The sequence below is a fragment of the Telopea speciosissima genome, chromosome 9, assembly GCF_018873765.1.
Source record: "Telopea speciosissima isolate NSW1024214 ecotype Mountain lineage chromosome 9, Tspe_v1, whole genome shotgun sequence".
Classification (NCBI taxonomy): Eukaryota; Viridiplantae; Streptophyta; class Magnoliopsida; order Proteales; family Proteaceae; genus Telopea; species Telopea speciosissima.
The window spans coordinates 18,092,393-18,114,991 of NC_057924.1; the positions used below are offsets into that span (position 1 = coordinate 18,092,393).

At 39.7% G+C, this 22,599-nt stretch overlaps 2 protein-coding genes across 2 annotated transcripts; both read right to left on the minus strand.

The window, feature by feature from the left end:
• Positions 1-7,162: 7,162 nt before the first annotated feature.
• Positions 7,163-8,526, minus strand: LOC122640574. Its single transcript, XM_043833794.1, has 2 exons — positions 8,303-8,526; positions 7,163-7,774 (listed from the first exon to the last, which is right to left on the minus strand). The coding sequence occupies exons 1-2, from the start codon at positions 8,522-8,524 to the stop codon at positions 7,202-7,204; spliced, it is 795 nt and encodes a 264-aa protein (XP_043689729.1). The 5' UTR covers positions 8,525-8,526; the 3' UTR covers positions 7,163-7,201.
• A 12,653-nt stretch (positions 8,527-21,179) lies between these two features.
• LOC122638702 lies at positions 21,180-22,104 on the minus strand. Its single transcript, XM_043831555.1, has 2 exons — positions 21,937-22,104; positions 21,180-21,833 (listed from the first exon to the last, which is right to left on the minus strand). Exons 1-2 carry the CDS (start codon positions 22,102-22,104, stop codon positions 21,180-21,182), a joined length of 822 nt encoding a protein of 273 aa, XP_043687490.1.
• Between the last annotated feature and the right edge of the window lie 495 nt (positions 22,105-22,599).

A 22,599-nucleotide genomic window follows, 5' to 3' on the forward strand; every position in this document is an offset into this window, starting at 1 on the left:
CCCCATGAGTACCTCTTTAAAGCTATCTAAAGAAGAGGAAGGCACTCCCATAGATCCTACATGCTATAGAGGCATGATTGGCAGCCTTCTATATCTCATTGCCAGTAGGCCAGACATCATGTTTAGTGTGTGTGCTTGTCTAGATTTCAAGCCAACCCCATGCAATCCCACTTTAGTGCCGTTAAAAGGATTTTTAAATATCTTAAAGGTACTACAAATGTAGGATTATGGTACCCAATGAGCCAAAATTTTGATTTAATAAATTTTTCGGATGCCGACTTTGCCGGGTATCATATTGATCGCAAGAGTACAAGTGGTACATGCCACTTCTTAGGATCTTGCTTGATTTATTGGTTTAGCAAGAAATAAAACTCTGTTGCTCTTTCCACTACTGAAGCTGAGTACATTGCGGCCGATAGGTGTTGTGCTCAAGTCCTTTGGATGAGGCAAACTCTTATGGACTATGGGATACATTTTGATTCATCTTCAATTAATTGCGACAATACAAGTGCAATCAATTTAAGCAAAAATCCCATTCTCCATTCTAGAGCCAAACATATTGATATTAGACATCACTTTCTTAGAGACACAGTTCAAAAAGGGAAAATTATTTTAAATTACATTGAAACTGAGAAACAACTTGCAGACATCTTCACCAAACCACTAAGTGAAGAAAGATTCTGCTACTTAAGGACAGAACTTGGGATCTGCAACCCTTTTGAGTAGGTGGAAACACTCAAAAAGCTCAAAAAGCAGGCTGCTAGCAAATTCTGGGCTAAAATCCCATAAAACCCCTGTTTTTGACCTATCGATCGACCGACAGACTCGTGTAGGTCGACCGACACAGAAAATTTTTGTTTTAAAACAGAATCGAGAGGATATTTTCTCATTTCCCTCTTCTTTTGTTCGAACCCTCTCCTCTCTAAAACCCCTTTACTTTGAACTCCAAGGCAAAACCTTGCAAAAATCCTTGAGATTTCACTCATTCCATCCTTGAAATCACTCTTCCTACCCATTCTACCCACTTCCAACCCAAAAAATCTCTACTTTTCTCTAATCTCTAAAGCCGTAGGTTTCAAATGGCTCCAAAGCAAAGCAAGGGCAAGCAACCAAAGAAGAAAGCTAAAGCTGGGGAGAGCTCTGCAGCATATGACAAGTCTCTCTTCATCTCAGAAGAAGCCTCCATTCTCTGGGGAGGATTTGAGAAGAGAAAGGTTGACAACGAAAGAACTGTAAGAGTTTCTCAATTCCTTGACTATGACATTGAAGAGTATTTTAAATATTTGGGTTGGAAAAATACCTTAGTTTATGTTGATCTTTGCTATCCTGACCTTGCCAGACACTTTTACTGTAATCTTAGAACCCAAATAGTGAATGATAGGCTTGCCATCACTTCCCTAGTAAAGGGTGTTCCCATTATGTTCACTTATGAAGATCTAGGAGAGATCATGGGAATTCCCACCTTAGGAGATATGAGATATCTTTGAATGTAGATGAAATTTATGGTGCCATCATGAAAGACTATGTTAGGTTTCAACCAACTGTTAAAGCTATCCAACTTCATGAACTACCTAGGATGATCAGTTTCATTGTAAGCAACAACATCTTGCCCAAAGGAGGCCATAGAGACCAAGTCAATCCCTTTCAAGCCTACATTACTTGGTGTCTTGTCACTGCCAATCCTATCAATCTTCCATACTTGATTATGAAGACCATGGAACACTGTGTAATACCTCATTACAGGGGAAAGCTTCCATATGGCAGACTCATAACTGCCATCCTTAAGTTCCATGAGGTGGATCTCTCTGGGGAATTCATTGACCCCAAGATGCTTGACATTGACTCATCCACCATCAAAAAGATGAAGCTAGGTTTTGTTGCGGCTCCTCCTTCACACCAAGCCCGAAGGAAGCGAGCTACCCAACATGTCACAAGTGAAGAACAAGAGTCACAAGAAGAGGATGATAGTGAGGATGAAGACTATGTTGGTGAACCCTCAGGAGACTATGTCACCAGAGGAGAATTTTCAAGCTTTTGCCAACAACTTGACACCCGCCTGAAGGGATTTGATGATCACTTCACCTCTCTCCACAAAGATCAAGAAGAGATTCTTCGCATCCAAAAGGAGAACCAAGTGATCTTGCAGCGTCTCAATCTACATTTCTTTCCTCCTCCTCCACAGTAGAGATAGTTGACATTACTGACTTTATATTAGAACTCTTGATATGTACTTTTGTGGCACACTTTTCGGAACTTCTATCTTGTGGCATACTTTTAAAACATGGAACTTCTATTTTGAAGCATGTGATGCTTTTAAAATTAACACTTTATTGGACTTCATATTATTTGCTCTCTGTTCGTCTAACCATGCAGGAAATCATTTTCTTAGGGGGAGCCACCCTAAGATTGTTTTTGCTTGTTCTTGGTTACTAGCACTGGCTCAGGGAGAACTACTCCTGCTCTACACCTCCTTTTTATGTTGACAAAAGGGGGAGAAGTTATTATGATTCTGATTTCAAATATTCATACTATGTGGTAATATGATAATGCATATATGATGTATGAGTGATGCATATTTATCTTTATCTTGAATTATGATTCAAATATTCATATGATGTATGAGTAATGCATATTTATCTTGAATCACATGTTTGTCATCATCAAAAAGGGGGAGATTGTTGGAAAACACATTCCTCCATAAACTGATTTTGGTGATAACAAACATTAAGATTAATACTAATACACTAATCTTTAAGCAAGCCTCATAGTCAGACGTTGGAAGAATCAAGCACCTAGGAAGGACTTGATCAACGGAGCTCAAAATAGAAGAGTTAAAGAAAAGAAGAAGTTTGAGGAGTGAAGAACATCTCTAAAAGGAAGCCAAGAGCTCACACCCTCAAGAGGAAGAAGTTCTAAGAAGATTCAAGTGCACATAGAATACATTCTGTACACGTGCATATCACATTGCACACACATTACATTCACATGTTAGAGACCCTAGGAGGAACTCATTCCCATGCCTTAGACTCAAAAAACATGGCCATAAATGTATTAGACAAGTCCTATTAAGTCCCAAACAAACCGGGCCAGGAAGCACTTAACAGACAGTTAAAAACAGGACAAATTGTCTGTCGGTCGACCTACAGAATCTGTCGGTCGACCTACAACAAATAAAAGTCACAAGCCTGTTTCCAGTGGTCTGTCGGTTGCAACCGATAGAACTGCCGGTCGACCGACACCTGTAGGTCGATCCATAGGTAGACCGATAATCGACCGACAGCCCTAAAATTGGCCTTAATGGCTAGTTTTTCAACGGCTAGTTTTTGATGGTCGACCGACAATATTTATAGGTCGACCAACAGTCTAAAAATATGACTATTTTATATCCATTGGAGAACAAACAAACTCTAACTTTTGGCTTTATAAAACACATCCAAACAAGAAACAAAACACATCTTTTGATAGAAAAAGTGCATAGTATATTTGTGAAAGTGCAAAAAGTGAAAATTTATCATTGAACTAAATTATTCAATTCAAGCTCTTCAAACAGGTCTTACCAAGCTCTCATCTCTCCACCCTCTCCAATTTATGTCATCAAGGAGAATCATTTAGGAGATTCAAGGTGCATCATTCTCATTGATGTCATTGTGCACCATCACTCAAAGGGTAAAAGTGTCACTACTCTTTTATAGGTATTTATACCAAACTCTCTATTGTATTAGTTTGTTTATGCTTTTGATTTGAGAAAGCATTATTGTATTGATCTAGACCGTACTTCGATTAATACAAGGACCCTCTCATCCATAAGAGATTGAAGGATACTCTTGTCTTGGAACTAAGATTGTAAGGATCCTCTTATCCTGTTAAAAAGAGTTATAAATGTGTCATTTTCCCACCTATTGTATTGAAAGGGAAATACTAGTGGAATTCTCTCAAGGTTAAGAGGAGTGGATGTAGGCTAAGTTAGCCGAACCACTATAAATCTTGTGCCTCATTTATTTTTGCTATGTACATTGCCATATTTATTTTAAGTGTGCAACTGATCGAAAAAGAAGCAAAATCCACTAGTGGTAACCTATTCACCCCCCTCTAGGTTACCCAACACCGGTTGGTGGAAAGATTGAGGAAACGATAGCCCATGTGGGAAGGCTGTAACCTAGGAAAACACATGACGATGAGCAAAAACTCATCTTATGCAAATTGTAAGAACGTAAATAAGGAAAGCACATACAAACAAAACCTTGAGAAAAGAATAATCAAGTAATTTGTGAAAAACGAGTTGAAAAGGTGCAACACCAAGAGAGACTAAAGAAGGCATATGGTTAATTAAATAGATGACCGTTTCAAAAGCAAAATGCCAATAAACTTGGGAAAAAGACCCATGAGTAAGAGGGCAGTTTCAATAGTATGGCGATTACCAGCACCTTGCTGCTCATGGTATGCAGAGCAAAAAGTTGGTGAGAAATACCAAGCCTTGAAAAATAGGCAGGGAGAGAACGAAACTAGCCACCCCAGTCAGTTTGGACAAATTTTATTTTACGACTGAAAAGGCATTCCACAAGTGCTTGAAATTGAGTAAAAATATCAAAAACATAGGATTTATGTACAATGGGATAAAACCAAATGTACTTAGTATTATCATCAATGAAAATTACATAGTAACAATTAACAATGACTGTCAAGAGAAGAGGTGGGTGAAGGACCCCATACATCACTATCAATAAGATCCACGGGAAATAAACTCCGATTATGTGTCACAGGTAAAGAGAGATCACTTACCTTACCCAATTGATAAGCCTTACAAAGAAGACTAAGACGGGAGGACTAACACAGTAGATTATTTTATTTTCAGCATATGACGAAGTAGACGCTCATGCGGGTATCCTAAGTGACGATGCCAAAATATCAAGAGCGGTATAAACAACAGTATTAGTAGACAAAGAAGGTGGGGGTAGAGTTCGTAGAGGCCCCCTTTACTTGAACCGGAGAGAAGAGTTGACTTGTTACTGGATCCTTCACAAGAAAATGAGATGGGTGAAACATAAACAAAACGTTATTATCACGAGTAAATTGCTGAACATAAAGAAGAGATTTAGATATAGAATGAACATGAAGAACATTATTTAAAAGAAAAGGATGACAAGAGAGAGAGAGAGAGAGAGGGAAAAGACGAAGAACCTATATGGGAGATGGGTAAGCCTTACCATTACCAACATGCAATTAATCTTGACCATTGTACTCCTTATATTGGGACATGGATTGAATGTCATGGGTCACATGGTGGGAGGCACCATTGTCAGAATACCACGGGAGAGCAGTGGATGGATGCGAGGTAAGTAAGAGAGGTGGATTGGGGTGGTTATAAGGAGGGACAGTGTTGGGATAAGATGGGTAAGTAGGGTAAGTTTAATGAGTCGCAGGTGGAGAAACAGTGGAAGAAAAAGGGAGGGAAGGTGGGGTAGGGTAGCCGGACAGAGAGAGGTAGTAGCAACGGTTGATGGAGTGATTTGTACGATGGCAAATAGAGCACCAGAACCAACCATAGGTTTGACTTGGGGGACCACGACCCCTACCACCACGGCCCCAGCCATGACGACTGCCTCGACCACCCTGATTGGAAGAGGGGGAACTGGAGGCACCTGGTGTGGGGGAGCGTTGAACAATGTTGGCTGATGGAGAACCGACATAGCTAGCAGCATTAGTGAGAGTGAGTTCATTCATTGATGTTCCATGAAGAAATTCATGGCTCAGTGGCATTGCATGAAGATCATCATAAGAAATATGATCCATCCTGGTAAGTAGTGAAGATACCACATCACGAAACTCTGACTTGAGGCCGCGGTAGATGTGCAAGTTGAAAGCACTGGGACAAAGTGTGTGAACAACAACATTGAGTTCGACATAGATTAACTTTCACGTTGTAAGAACTGGGAGACAAGTTCATCCAGCTTTTGTTAAAGATCTTCTAAAGCCATGTTTAGAGACATGATACAACTTTTAAAGGGAGAGGAGAAAGCCATGGAAAGTGTTTTGTAGATGTCGCAACTCGTTTGCTTACCAATCACCAATGGACAGACCTCCTCGGACAGGGAGACAATAATTAGCAAGCTTCGAATCATGGAGTCTTAGTGGTGCCAAGCAGCAACAATGATGGGTTCTTCAGGGCAGCAAGTAGTGTTGTCAAGGTGTCCAAATAAATTTTGCCTACCAAGGAAGGGCTCTATCTGAGTTTGCCAGGTGAGCTTGGTTGAAAGAGGGAGAAGAGGAGGAACCGGTTGCAAGGGAGGGGGAGTTACCAGTCACAGGATGGACATTCCCAAGGGAAACATTAGAGGAAGCGGTGGTGTGCTCGTCGGTCATGGTGGAGAAGAAGAAGAATAGAAAGAAAAAAGAAAAAAAAAAAAGAAAAAAAAAAGAGGAGAGCTTGGTGGCGCTTGTGATGGCTATAGATACCATGTCAAAGTGAATATGAGCGGCTTACGTTACTTGTTCTCAAAGAGAGAATATGTACATATTGCAATGGTGAGGATCATAGTTGCTCTAAACTAGGAAAGGCAATATTGAGATTACATGAAATATAGAGGTTGTATTCTAGGAGGAATCAATATTAGAGTTGCTGTACTGGATCTGATCTATATCACATGTGATAATAAATCGAGAAAGGAATTTCGTCTCGTTTTCTCTCAATACTTGGTAAGAATATTCTTGAGAGCTGAGACACCTAAAAGATTTTATTTAGTTCACTTGTCATTGATGATTTCTCCAACTGGCTTCTGCTCTACTCCTTCCAGAGGTTTCACACAGATCCGCACTCAAAATTCAGCTATAATTTATGTAACTCCGTTTAATCTTCTTGTGTTCATTTGAAGAGCCTGGTGAAAGAAAGAACTAATTTCTTAACCAAATGCACAACTGAAATGGTTTAATTTATTAGTTGAAATGGTGGGTGCCCATCTTTTGATCACAAGATTGGTTTTAAGGGTCAGACCCCCCACTTAACTACTGCTGACATTACAGGTTGTGTAGTTTCTACTCCAAGTAGTACCATGGTTTGAAAAAAAAGAAATGATTTTGTGAAAGAGAGAAACCATTGCCATTACAAGACTCTGGAAGACAAGGAAACAAAAAAGAATTAGAAGAAAAGAATTAAAACCATTGCCATGATTGGAAGTAACAGTTTAAGCTGTAACATTAAAAAATCTTACCCTCCATGATGGACTGTTGCTCTATCTGCAGCAATCCCCTCTTCACTTATCCTTTTTACAAGGTTCTGACCCATTGGAACCCGATATGGATGCAGTGGTATCGAATTATTGTCAAGAAAGTTGAGAATAATCACCATAGCCACTGATGAAACAACCATTGGAATTGGACCAAAAATCCATAGCAACAAAGTAGTGGCAAAGTAAAGTGCTCGAAGCCCAAGCAATGAAAAATTACTTCCCCTTATCACTGCCAACTGCACATATTTCACGGGCATGTCTGTATTTGGTGTGCTAATCAGGAAATTAGCATGCACAAAGTACCTTGCTGACTGCACGAATGATGCAAAGGCTATAAGGAAGAAGGCAAGAAGTGTGATGTACTTGAGAGATGTAGTGGGTGGGCTTGTGTCTCCATAGATTAGTTTGTTGATGAGAAGGTTGTTGGAAGAGCTTCCGAACCATGTTCCAATAAGAGAGCTTAGTGTAATGGATATGGAGGCTAAGAAGGTTGCTGCTGATTCGTTGCTCGAGATCACTTGCAGAGCCAATCCCATATTATTTGGATCTGCCTGTGAAAAAGGAAAAAAAAAAAAAAAAAAAAAAAAGAGAGAAAGTATACAAAATTAGCATCGGAACATACCCAGACAAATACAATCACAAGAACGATTAGAAAATCCCACCTTCGACAATTCCATCAGCAAGGAATACCAATCACTGCAAAGCAAAAACCTTATCTAGAAAAACAAAATCTAGGCCTACACTAGTACAAGAATGATTGGAAAACCCCACCTTCGGCAATGCCATCAGCAGCAAAAACCAATCACTGCAAAGCAAAAAATCTCACATAGAAAAATGAAATCTAAGCTTACACTGAATACAATAATGATTGAAAACCCCACCTTCGGCAATGCCATAAACAGGAAAAACCAAGCATTTCAAAGCAAAAAACACACCTAGAAAAATCGAAATCTCAATCAACAATTCCTCTTTAATATGAAAAGGAAGGTCTACCAAAGAGATAATTGAGTTTTTTTTGCTGATTAATTCAGAAATCATCCAATGAACTGGGGGGAGGGGGTGGGGTTTGTAATTATTACCAACATCATTCTCTCAACCCAAGCCATCTTGTTGTGGTTCTCATAGCCAATAACTGTGGTGTGTGGAGCAGTCAGTATTCTATAGAGGAGGAAGAGATGGTAGCCGAACATTATGATCAACCCAGCAGGGACCAACAATATATCAAGATTTTCTTTCCGAATCCACATTCTCTTACAGTTCATAGGTTGCATTTCCAGAGTAGATGTGTTTAAATATTGCATTCAATATATGGTTTATATTGTCCTCTTTAAGTAATATGACATTTTAGCTCAGGTGGGTTTGCTTAGGAATAAGCCTTTAGATAAAGCAGCAATAAGAGAGGCTTGCAAGCAATGGAATGGATTCCTTGTTTTCCAATTTATGGGAATAATTGAGCAGATACAGACAAGAAATATTGATTGGTTCATGCTTTATTGTTAATCCATAATTTCACTTTAGACCTTAAGAGGCAGTTTGGAAAAGCAAGTCTTCACACATGAGAGCCTTTATTATATGTCTCCAAATGGGAAATCATTGCCTTTTTTTCGTTTACCATGTTACGGCTGTGTGATTAAGACAATCTCGAAAGCAGAGGATCTGTAATAAGCATAACGCATATGATGGTAACACTATACAATGAGTGGGATCGTCTACCGGAAAAAAACATCAATTTATCCTTGCAAATATTAAAAGTGATATATGGAATATTTTACTAATATCCAGACCAGTATTTTCCTTCTCCAGTATAAATTAACATGTGTAAATAGATCATTATCTTTTGCGTTTTACCTGATATGGTGCGAATGCAACGGAAGAGGATCACGAGGGGGTAAGATTACGAGCCACACGAACTAGGCGGATCTTTTTGGATCTCCGTGTACCTGTTAGGTATCTCCACAGAAGACTCCACACCACAAAACCATGGGAGATGATGGATTCCCTCAGAGAACACAACACTAGCAGAGAGATGAAGTGAGAACCAAGACTGAGAGTGAGAATGTCAGACTCCGGTTTAGGGCTGCTGATGTATACATATATATAGATCCTCTCCTATTCGTACAATGAATAGAAGTAGGGGACCACCTTAAGTGGCTACCCCTCTCTCAAACCCTAGAGGGTCCAAAGACCCACGGCTGCCCCTAGGTGGGTGCCTGGATCGAGTCACGCTTGATTTGGTCACATCTTCCACTCGCCCACGTAGGGCATATCAATGCAATCGTTCATCTAAGCCTCTCTCACACGTGTATCTTTTCATACAAGAAATGTTGTGTGTGACCTAACGAGATAGAACAAGGTCGTAATGCTATATCAAACTTTCATCTAACCAACATAGGACATCACTCACAAACAATCTCGAAATAACCCAAACGACCTAACTACACCTGATTCAGCACACTTGGTCCCTCATGATGAATAGTGCTAACCCCAAATATGTAATGTACTTATGATCATATTGAAAACCAATACGACAAGTCGCCTGGGCAATGAGTCACAAAACAAAGGTGTATCATTGAATGATTTTTCTTGAGCCCCTACATGTCAATCTAATTATTCTCAATTGCTTTCTCAATAAAGTCCTGCCAAACTGCATCATCCATGACCCTAAGGAGTATGCTAAAATAGCAACATTGAGCGGCCTCTTCATGACATGTTCTCAAGTAATAAAGGTATCAGTAGAATCAACTAAATATGTTTCATGTGGCTCACACAGTGACGAAGCAGGGATCCATGCACCCATTCCAATTCATGGTCGGTACAAGCACATACGATATGCTATGTATGCTCCAACTGGAATGGGCATGTCACTCATAAAATAAACGTCATGAGAATATAGTTTCAGTCACTAGGACAAGCACCTGTTCATGGTAGCGGCAGCCTTAGCTGCCCAAAGAAGTAGGGGTGGCTATTTCAATCAGGTGGGCTGCGTGTCTAAGATGCGCCCAATTAAATAAAAAAAAATTGTTCATAATCGGTCAACACAAAATTACAAGAATCAATTCAGCCTATACTTTGCAATTCGGATCTCCATAGGCTTATCCTTGTAGTTGGCCAACACACGTTAATGGCGGCCTTGGCTCCCTCTTTTTTTTTTATTTTTTATTATAACTTCAGTCCCCAAGAAAAAAATGCAATTTCACCAATGGACAATCCCTCCTTCTTAGTGGTAGTGCTGAAACAAACAGAAAACATCATTAATTCATTAATTGAATCAAGAACGCATCACGCACAATCTAAGCTCTCATACCACGTGTTGGAATAATATCCCCAATCATACGAATACATAAGGATCTTGCAAATAACATTCTAGAATCAGAAACATAAGAGAGTAGACGCTTACCGTTCACTGATGTATGTTGTGTGACGATTCCTTGACTCCCACTAGCCATGATGATGTTCGTCTTCGAATCGCTGTAATAAGAACGAACAATGGAGCTTCTAGATTACTGTGTGATGGACTGATATGAAATTTAGTGCAGATAGAGGGAGGACCTAGAGTCCTATACTGTGATACACTCCTCTCACCAAGGATTGCTATTTAGAGTAGGACTTTAATCCCCAAATTGATAGTCAATAGGTTTCATCAACTATATCCAATTACAATATTGAGACATACTTGGCCAATAAGTTATGAATCCAATCCTCTCTTATGACATTTAACCACTAGATTGGATCTCAACCATCCATGGGGTGTCAGGACCACCGCTGGGGTGTGGTTCCCACACCCCATGGATGGTGTGAGATTGACTCTAGTGGTTAAATGTCATTGGAGAGGATCTGGGCTCATAAGTAATGGTCATGTGGGACTAGGGCTGTAAACGGATCGGATTCGGCTCGGATAGTGCTATATCCGCATCCGCATCCGATTAGCTATCAGACGGATTCGGATAGTGCTAAACGGATATGGACACGGATACGAATCGGATATTTTATCCGTTTACATGTAAATATAGCTTTTCGGATAACTATAGCCTATTCGTATCCGCATCCGTTTAGCTTTTGGACGGATTCGGATAGTGCAAAACGGATACGGACACGGATACGGAAACGGATTTCGGCTATTCATTTACACCCCTATGTGGGACACACAATTACAGAATTAAATAATTCCTACACAGCACCCATAACAGCTCACTAGCACCAGAAAACACTCCAGCAATCACACCATCATTCCAGCACCAACACTCTCACCATACCAAGGCTGAAGCCATTAAATCTCAATTGATTTCAAAGATTGAGCTATAGGCGCTATTCAAAGATCGTTAAAATGTTGTAAACATATATATAATGGTAACTCCAAACCATACCACTTACGCGTTGGATATGTTTTTATTTGTACCCTCTTTTAAATTCAACCTTTTATCTGTCAGTAAACTCAATGCCTCTTCTAAATTTCTTCTCACTTTTACTGACAAATCCTGTCTATTTTAGGACCCACTTTCGAAGAGGACTATTGAGACGGGTAGCAAACATGGTGGTCTCTATCTCCTTGATCCTGCCCTTCCATTTGTTTCGGCGGCTGTCACTGGCACCCATTTTGATCTTTGGCATCGAAGGTTAGGCCACCCGGGTTCGTCATCTATGAAATCCTTGCATCGTATTGATCCTACCATTTCTTTTTCTAATAAGTGCACATGCACTGTTTGTCCATTGGCTAAGCAAACTCGGCTTTCCTTTCCCAGTAGTGTAATCACAATTTCATTATGTTTTGAATTAGTACATTTTGACATTTGGGGACCATACCGGACTACTTTATCCGGGGCTCGTTATTTTTTAACTATCGTGGATGACTACTCACGCAGTACTTGGCTATTTATTATGTCCTCTAAATCTAAGGTTAACCACTTAATTCCTCATTTTTTTTGCCATGATTTATAACCAATTTCATGTCATAATAAAATGCGTTTAGTCGGATAATGGTTGATGAACACATTTCTGTGTGAAATCTTAGGGCATAAAGCATACATTTTACCACATTGGACAGAGTTACTCGGTGCTTTCTTGTGCTTTTCAGGTTTTAGGTGAATTCTTGTGAAAATGGAGGAGATGATGTTAAGAAAATGTTTTTAAGCTGTTTAAAGGTGTTAATGACTTGGATGCGTAGCCCATCGAGTTAGCTTCGTAACGGTTCAAACGACACTTGATTCCGAGTTGAAACGAAGAAGTTACGGCCGTTTCCATAATGAAGCGCGAAAATGGTCTATAGAGGTTTATTTGTAATTATTGACAGTTGGCCGGGGACAAAGTGAAGCGAAAGTTTGGATTCTAGGGGTTTTAACATAATAACCAAAAGTTATATTTCCTGTATCCGAAAGATTCCATTTGGAGGGCTCTGGACAGTCCAACTTCAACTTGAGATATCTTGGGCTCCCGAACTCCAAATTGGACGAAATTTGGGTCTATTTTGGGTAATTTTTCGCAAGGAACACAATGTTAAGGCCTATATAAGCACCCCATGCTCCACATTTTCTGAAATACAGAATGGATATTTTATTTATTCTTAAAGGAATCCTAGTCATCACCCTTACTCTCTCTCTCCTCCAACTTCTCAAGGGCACTTTTGAAATTCTATTTGGGATAGATTTATTTTGAAAGATATTCTCTCACCTATGGAAGTTGAAAAGTCAAAGATGCTTTGATTTTATTGCTTAGAGAAGATATCTACAAAGAAAAGGAAGCACTTGTTAGAATTTGAAGTTTACTTTTCTAGAAATAGAAGGTCTATGTAAACAATCTTCTCTTCTTCTTCTTTCTATTTTTTTCTTTTTTCTTAGGATTCAAGACATTGTAAAAGAGGAAGGAGAAAAGAATATTCTCTTTTCTTAGGGAATATTTCTCCTACACTTCCCTCTTCTCTCCTCTCCTCTCTTCCCCCTATAAATACCCCTTGCCCTTTGGGTTGTAAGAAGTTAGTTTTTTAGTTAAGTTTTTAGTTAGTTTCTAGTTCAATTTTAATTCAATTTTTTTAGTGTAATTTTTACTTCATTCACTTAGTGAAATTTTCTCTTCTTTTCCTATTTTTGGCTTAAGTTCTTAGTTTTGATTTCATAAGTCTAGTTTAATGGTTGTAATAGTTGTAGTTTAAAGCTTCCTAGTCTAAGTTCCTATGTTGATGACAAGACATGGAGATTTAGAAGAGGAAACCATGGTGAGTTTATTCAAGTATTCAAGCACATCAAGGTATCTCATTCTCTAAACCCTTAATCTCATTCTCCCTCTCTTCTATCTCTCTCTATCTTCTTCTTCTTCTTCTCCCTCTATTTCTTTTATTTTTTTTATATGGTTGTGGTTTGTGGATGCACTTTTATTCCCTTATTCCTTTTTATGTGGTTATTATGTGTGGCTACATTTTTATTCTTTTCAATTTGCGTTAGTCTGATAGGTTAGATGCTCATGTGTTAGGACGCCAATTTAATCCCTTAATTTTGTTAGATGCTTATGAGTTAGGATGCATTAATTTTTATTAATTTAATTAGTTTAATTTAACACTTTAATTTGGTTCACTTTGCATTACTTTTAAGTTAGTTAAATAGAGTGGCGTATATCTCCTCGTGTTCGACCCGTAGCTACGATTGACCCGTACGCTTGCGGTATTATTTTAACTCAAACAATGGTACATAATTTTTTAGCCATTCTACTTCCACTTACCTTCAACCTTTGGGAGTATTACATCACTCTAGCTATGTTGCAACTCCACAACAGAATGGCATTGTGGAATGCAAGCATCGTCCCTCCTTAATATTGCACGTGCACTTCGTTTTCAGTCTAGTATTCTCATTGAATTTTGGGGCGAATGCGTTTTAACTACTGTATATTTAATAAACCGACTTCCCACTCCTGTATTAAAGGGTCGGTCTCCCTATGAGGTCCCACACAACAAAGCTCCAAACCTCTCCCATTTACGAGTTTTTGGTAGTCTTTGATTTGGACGAAATCATTCTCCCATCCACAAATTTGATAAATGGGCGTCCCCTGTTGTATTTATTGCCTATCCTTATGGCCAGAAGGGTTACCATGTCCTTGACCTCCAATCCAAAAAGTTCTACATCACCCAGGATGTCATGTTCCATGAACAAATTTTCCCTTCTGCCTTACTGCCTAAACCGATGCCTCTTGGATCCCCTATTCTTCCCTTACCCCCCTCCCATGTGGATACCCCCCCTATCGTTGATCCCACTTTGCTTACTACCCCAACTTCACCCACTCCTACCCCTCCTAACCCTATACCCCCTACCCCTACCCCGTCCCCACACCCACCTATCATCCCTAGCCGTCCCCAACGTGACCGCCATCCCCCACGTCACATACAGGACTTCCACCGCTTCTACAGCCCCGCATAATAGTATTCTTTGACTGCAGGTTCGTCCTCTTCCCATCCTTTACAATCTTTCCTCTCTTATGATCGCTTTAATCATTCTCATAAAGCTTTTCTCACATTTGTTGAGCCTCCAACATTTACAGAAACTATGAAACATAAGGCCTGGAGAGCAGCTATGCAGGCCAAAATTCAGGCATTGACAAAGAATCAAACTGGGTCTCTTGTTCCACTTCCCCCCGGAAAAAATCCCTTTGGCTCCAAATGGATCTACAAGATCAAACGCCGCTCTGATGGCAGTATTGAGCATTACAAAGCCCACCTTGTTGCCAACGGTTATAATCATAGTTGTCATGGCGTCGCCATATCGTCGCCATGGCGTCCTGGCGCTACCATAGCGTCCTGGCGTTGGAGGTCTTTACATATCAACCTATGCCATGGCGTCCTGTCTCTCTTTCCCTCTTTGATTTCTTCTTCCTGCCTCTCTTTCCCTCTTCGATTTCTTCTTCTTTAATTTTTTGTTTCTTCCCCAACCTTAGACCCACTCCCTGCTTCCCCAAATCTCCTATTTTAGCCTTGGTTTAGTAACCTACAACTAAGACATCTGCCAAATCTGATTTCAGATCTCACCATTCGGTTGCCAGTAAGATTTTGGGGCTATTTCTCGTTGGGATCGGCAGACCTTGGTGCTGCGATTTTGTTCCAGAAATTGCAGGGAGAATCGTCTTCATAAGGATTTTCCGCTGCTGGAACTACTCCAATTCACCGCCTCTCTGCCTCTCTTTCTATCGTGCTATTGCAAGGTTGAAGAAGACATTAAGTATTTAAAATTGCAAGTAAGGACGACTTGTATTATTTATATAAAACCCCTTATATTCTCTATTGCTATTCTGTTTAACCCATTCAGTTTTCCCTTTAACTCCATTAAATTACAGCTCTGCCACTCCTTTGCAACTTCAGATTAATTACAATTCTGCCATTGCTCTTATAAATCTTGATTTATCTACTAGTTTTCCATTCAACTTTGCCATTCAACGTTGGATTTAATTACAATTCTACCATTGCTCATATAAATCTTGATTTATCTACTAGTTTGCCATTCAACTTTGCCATTCAACTTTGGATTTAATTACAATTCTGCCATGGTCGACATGATCGCCATGGCATCGTCATGGCCGGCGACGTGTCGATATATAGATCAGACACCCCTCCATCAACTTGGATCACCATGACGCCGTGACAACTATGGTTATAATCAGATTGAGGGTGTCGATTTTCATGATACTTTTACCCCTGTAGCTAAGTTAGTCACTATTCGGGTTCTGTTGGCTCTTGCTACTGCTCGAGGTTGGCCTCTCCATCAAATGGATGTCAACAACGCCTTCCTCCATGGTGACCTCAATGAGGAGGTTTATATGACTACTCCACCTGGTTATCGGAGAAAGGGGGAGCAGTTAGTTTGCCGTCTTCACAAATCTTTATATGGCCTTAAACAAGCATCACGACAATGGTATTCTAAGTTTTCTATGGCATTATGTCAATATGGTTTTCGGCTTTTTGATGCGGATCATTCTCTTTTCATTCTTCAGAAGGGCACCGCATCCGTCTTCATTCTTTTATATGTTGATGATTTGATTATTGCTGGTTCTGATGCCTCCTTAATTCATGACGTCCAAACTATGCTTCACCAGCAATTCCACATTAAGGACTTTGGTCAGCTCAAATACTTTCTGAGTATTGAGGTTGCTCGGTCTCGCACAGGCCTCTATCTATGTCAACACAAGTATATCCTTGATATATTGGACGATTGTGGCTATACTGGTGCCCATCTTGCTGACATACCCATGGAGTAGAATTTAAAATTATCTAATGATGAGGGTGACTTGCTTGCCGATCCTTCGGCTTATCGTCGTTTGGTTAGTTGATTAATCTATCTTATAGTCACTCGACCTGACATCACTCACAGTGTCAACATTTTGAGTCAATTCATGCACCAACCACGGCAACCTCATCTAGATGCAGCTCACCGCTTGTTACGCTATCTCAAAATAACTCCCAGTCAAGGGCTCCACTATCGGTTTGATTGTTCGCTTGATCTCCGTATCTATTGTGATTCGGATTGGGCCAGTTGTCCCATGACTCGCCGTTCCACAACTGGTTATTATGTCTTATTGAGTTCTAGTCTTGTCTCCTGTAAGACTAAGAAGCAACATACCATTTCACGCTCCTCTGCCGAGGCCAAGTATGAAGCAATGGCTATCACTACCTGTGAGTTGATATGGCTTACTTATTTATTGCGTGACATTGGTCTTCCCTACCAGACTCCCATTCCGTTGTATTGTGATAATCAGGTGGCTCTACACATCGCTGCCAATCCCGTCTTTCATGAACGAACCAAACATATTGAGATCGATTGTCATCTCGTTCGTGAGCGGCAACAGCAAGGTCTCATCGTTCCCACCAAGATTGCCTCTCACTCTCAATTGGCTGACATATTTACCAAGGCACTAGGACATGAGCCATTTCAAACCTTGCTATCCAAGTTGGGCGTTTGCAATCTCCACGCTCCAACTTGAGGGGGAGTCTTACGATTGTATATACACATCCTTAATTCTCTACCTTATCTTGTATGTCTCTTCCTTATCTTTTATACCATATTAGTTGTATATCCCTGATAAGTAGGATTATGTTTAGGTAGATAATCCTGTATATATAATGACCAATGTAATACGTGATTCACAAGATATACAATTAACTTTGGATTCTCAGAGTTAACATATGTGTCCATTAAATTAATACTTTAAGGGTGCATGCATCTTGTTGTCACTAAAATGGTGAAGTTAGAAATTGTAACCTTCCTTTGATTGCCCTTTGTCTTATTTCCATGAGTTACTTAGTGTAAGGGTAAAATAGGTGTTTTTCAAAATAATTTGTAAGTGATTTGCCATTATGTGATTATTACAGGATTTATGTACTTTTATTGAAAAAAAACAAAAAAAAAAAACAAAACAAAACAAAAGCGTCTTGTAGTAGAAGGGCTAAAAAGTATCATTTTTTTCACAAACCTTTGTTACAACAAAATTTTTGCTTTAATAAATGTTTATTTCATATTATTGTATGCATGATTACAACTATGGGCCAGCCAGGGGCATTTTTTAAGGATTAAATAGTTTACAAAGTGTTTTGAAAATTAATGTCTTAAGTATTAATATTATTTTATTAAATAATATTACAAATGCTTTATACACATGCTCAAAAGTCTGTTATGTTATAATGGTTAGTGGAGGGATCAATTTGTAATTATCTACTTCGTATATTTGTGTTACATTACGTAGAATGTAAATTTTGGTAAAATCTTTAATAAGATTGAAGATACTACACACATCCTATCCATATAGCAATCCTAATGGGATCCTACCCCTTCCCAATATTATAGCAATCACGGAATGCCCTTTATTATTTATAGGAGATTTCGCATTATGAAAAGATTGAGAATCCTATTTTTTTTTTTTAGGAAACCAATTAGTTTGGCTTTCATTTTATAAGAATGAAGAGGGCAGGAGCTCTCACATTATGGAAAGATGGAGATTGAGCACGTATCCTATTTTACTAAGAAACCAATTAGATTAGCTTCCACTATAAGAATGAAGTGGTAGGAGAAATCGCAAATTCGCAATTGATATTAGTAGTTCTACAACATCTTCTCCTTTTAGAGTTGCGAATATAATTGTGAGAGTGAGTAGTTCTTACATCGAATGTGTTGTGCAATTGTTGCAGACGGAACATTCCTTGCATCGTTCGATTTCCATTGTTTGGTTTATGTCGAAATATCTCTTCAATTCTGCTATCATCGAACCTTTCATTACCTCCCTATCCCTAGTGACGAATTAAACAATAAGTTTGTTGTTGGGAGGTAGTCTGCCTCTCTCAAGATAACTGATACATTATATTTTACCTACCCAATTCGAGGATGACACATGGAATGGTTTGGATTTCAAGAAACCAGTCTCCGTCCAAGACTGATCAGACCACGTGCGTGGCAGTTAAACTAGTTTACACACGCCAGCAAGATCAGTTTTAGAAAACCCTGATAGATGGTGACTGCTAACCACTACCCAGGTGTAAAAAGAAGATTCCAGACCCCTGGAAGTAAGGGTGTCAAAACTAAACCGAAACCGAACTGAACCGAACTGTTTAAATCGAAATCGACAGACCGTTTAGTTGAATGGTCCGGTTATGGTTTTAGAATTGATACCGTTTATTTAATCGATTTGGTTCGGTTTAGGCCGATTAATCCAACGGTTTCAAACCGTGTAATCCAATTAAAACCGATTATAACCAAACCGTCTAACCGTTTAAAACTTAACAAATTTTTTTTTTTTATAAACAAAAAGTCAAAACCTAGCATGTAGCAACTACTAAGCAATCATGTTTCTTCATTAATGATTTTCTTTTTCCAAAAAAAAAAACTAATAACTTAGTAAGTAACAAGTAATAACTATTAACTAATAACTAGTATTGATAAATAGAGTAGAAAATGTGTATAGAACCGACTAACCAAAACCGTGTAAAACCGTATAGAACCATTTAACTGAAACCGTTTAAAAATCGTTTACAAACGGTCCAAGTTTGATTGTGAGACCGTTTAATTAAACGGTTTGGTTACGGTTTCTACAATCAAGCAGTTAAAACCGAACTGAACCGAACCATTTAACCGAAATCAGACCGTTTAACACCCTTACCTGGATGAGAGGAAAAGATCCCCCCTATGCAAGAGATTATATACCGAGAATGACTCAATCTCGGGACGAGGAAAGGGAAAAGCCATCTGGCAGATGGCTGCTCTATTGTAACAAGATTGGGGGGAGAAACTCTATAAATAGAGGCCCTTGTGCCCCATGTAAAAGGGTAGACTCAAATTCATTCACAATCAAGTCATTCCAGTACTCACCTGATAGAAAGAGAAATAAAACAATCGAGAAAGTTTCAAGAATGTCTTTCATTCTCTAATACTATTTCCATTCTTAATTCGAGTGTTGCAAAGAGGGAAACCAAGCCGTTTTCTTTGTACAACAATAACTGAAGAGATCATTTAGGGATTTTCATTCTTCCCAATTCTTTTATGTATTATGATATTTAAAATAAATACAATTAGATAACTACTACACAACATCCACCATTCCCATGTACATGCAACTACTAGACACGTAGACTCCTAACATCCTAACTTCACATAACTACTTAGACCTTACACTGCACCTGCACTTACACTGCTCCTGTATTCACATGTTCCATGGGGCAAGTAAGCCACATAACATTCCACCCTCGTTAAAAAAGCCAAAGATCTTGTCCTCAAGATCAACCGTAGGAAAAGAAAGTGTACACCAAATAAATTAAATTTAAATAATTCCACCCGAATCCCAAATCTTGTTGGGGTAATTTTTGAAGACTATACAACACAACTCGCGGTTTTGGATGGAGATCGAGCCTCTTCTTCATCTTGCACGGTTGGAAGATCACCTTTTTTTTGCCGTTACACAGAAGATACTCCCGTATAGACTCGAGATGGTCCATTTCCTCCACCGTGCCTAGCTCTGATGCCATTTGTTACATGCAAGATAATCTAGAAAAATAAAATAAAAAAAAGACAAGAAACAATAAGGAGAGAGAGAAAATAGGAAAAATAGAAATAGGGAAGTAAAAAAAAGAAATAGGAGAGAAAATAGCAGGGTTTTACGGACGAAACCGATACTACACAACATCCACCATTCCCACGTACCCATTATAACCAGTCCCACGTACAGACACATAGACTCCTAACTTCCTAACTTCACATAACTACTAAGACCTTACACTACACATGCACTTACACAACTCTGGCATCCAAAAGTTCCATGGGGTAAGTTAGGCACATGACAGGATTAACAAAAACAAAAAACAAAAAATGTCAAGCACATAACAGTTTGTATGTTGCCCTAGCAATTTGGATCCTCTAGTGTCGAGCTGTCAAGCAGGACTGTGTTGCGTAGGCACAACAAGGCAGGAAATGACCACCTTACCCCTACCCGAGCGCTTTGCCCGATTGGGGGTAAGGCGATCATTTGTTGTCTTATTGTGTCTGCGCAGCACGGTCCTGCCGGGCAACTCGGCAGTAGAGGATCAAGATCCAGCCCAGGCCCAAATTGGCCCAGGAATGGTCAGAGGGGGTAGGTAGAGAGAGTCTTCAAAGGATTGAGATCCTCTATTGCCGAGTTGCCCGACAGGGCCCTACTGCCAAGACACAGCAAGGCGGTAAATGACCGCCTTACTCCCACTCGGGCAAGGCACTCGGGTAGGGGTAAGGCGATCATTCCTCGCCTTGCTGTGTCTTGGCAGTAGGGTCCTGCCGGGCAGCTTGGCAGTAGAGGATCCAAATTGGTCTTAAAATGCCACTTTGCTGGAAAAAAAAAAAAAAAAGGCACTTGGCTTGTCTCTCCAAGATACCGACCACTCACACTGACCAAGTCCTACTAGGTAAATCATTATAAAAAGTTAAGGGTAAGGGATCCGATAAAGTTATCCTGAGTTTACCCAAAACGGTGTTGCTATATTGTCCTAACTGTTGCGGCTAAGTCCTCCACCACCAGCTTCCCGCGGTGCTCAGCTTCCCATGGTTCTCGGCATCCCACATCCTCCACCACCAGCTTCCCACGGTGCTCAGCTTCCCACGGTGGTCGGTATCCCACATCCTCCACCACCTTCTTGTCCAGCTTATACTTATGCAACGGCACCGAATTGGAGTCCAAAAAATACAGAAACAACACCATAACCACGCATGACGCAAACATCGGAATTGCCCCAAAACTCCAAAACATGAAAACCATAGCAAAGTAGATCAACCTCAACCCAACCTGCCAGAAATTGTTAGCCCTAATCATCGATGATTGCACGTACTCGACCGGCACGTCGCTATTCGGCGTACTTATGAAGAAATCAGCTTGAATTAAGTACCTCGCCGACTGAACAAACGCCACAAAGGCCAGCATGAAGGCTAAGAGCATGCTTATGTACATGAGGAAAACTGTGTTGGATTTTATGTCTCCAAGTACGAACACGTTCCTGAAGAGATTGCTAGAGGAGCTACCCACCAAAGCTCCTATGAGAGAGCTCAGCGTAAGGCTCACAGAAGCCAAGAAGGTTGCAAACGATATGTTTGTTGATATCACAGATAGTGCTAAGCTTGTATTACTCGGATTACCCTGCATATTTCAAACTTCAAATACCTACTAATCAAGATTATGAGGTCATTAATTTCATTAAAAGTGATAAATAATTTAATTAGGGAACAAAAATTAAACAAACCTGCATCATTCTCTCAACCCATGCCATCCTATTGAGGTTCTCATAGCCGATTACTGTTGTTGCAGGACATCTTAGAACTCGGTAGATAAGGTAGAGATGGTAGCTTAACATTATCAAGAGCCCTGCTGGGACTAAGATCAGGTCTAGGTATTCCACCGTAAACTCCATTACCTAATCTGACCTTCTCCGCTTCTTCTGGTTGTTTGTTGCATTAGGAACTTAGAAGATATGAGGTTTTGGATGTTTCCTCTTTGATCTTGCTTCTGTTGGTGCGTTTTTATTTTCCTGTTGATGGCAATGCCGAAGGTGGGGATTTAAATTCGCTGTTTTTTTAGTTGTGTCTGGCTTCTAGCCGGTTTGTGTGTTTTTTTGTATTCTTCTTCTCTTTTTCTCAATACAAATGATCTTTTAGTAAAAAACAAAAAAGAAAGATGAGGTTGATTATGGTTTAGTTGTACATACATCCAAGTTGATAGGAGGAATTAATCAATGGTCTTAGCCTATCTTTTTGGGGATATATTAAGGAAGTTTGGACACAAACTAGCAACAGACGGAATGGACGTAGGTAATGGGGTGGTCATGGGTGGGACCTAATGGATATTAAATAGATAATATGGACCTTTGCAACCGCCCTTGACCGAGTGGTTCGGATGGTGTATGGAT

Bases quoted from the DNA above. Each gene is read 5' to 3' on its own strand.
- LOC122638702 (XM_043831555.1), bottom strand. From the start codon at position 22,104: ATGGAGTTTACGGTGGAATACCTAGACCTGATCTTAGTCCCAGCAGGG. The intron at 21,834-21,936 runs GTTTGTTTAATT...TGAAATATGCAG, and splicing joins GGGTTGAGAGAATGATGCAG to GGTAATCCGAGTAATACAAG.
- LOC122640574 (XM_043833794.1), bottom strand. From the start codon at position 8,524: ATGCAATATTTAAACACATCTACTCTGGAAATGCAACCTATGAACTGT. The intron at 7,775-8,302 runs GTAATAATTACA...CCTTTTTCACAG, and splicing joins GGGTTGAGAGAATGATGTTG to GCAGATCCAAATAATATGGG.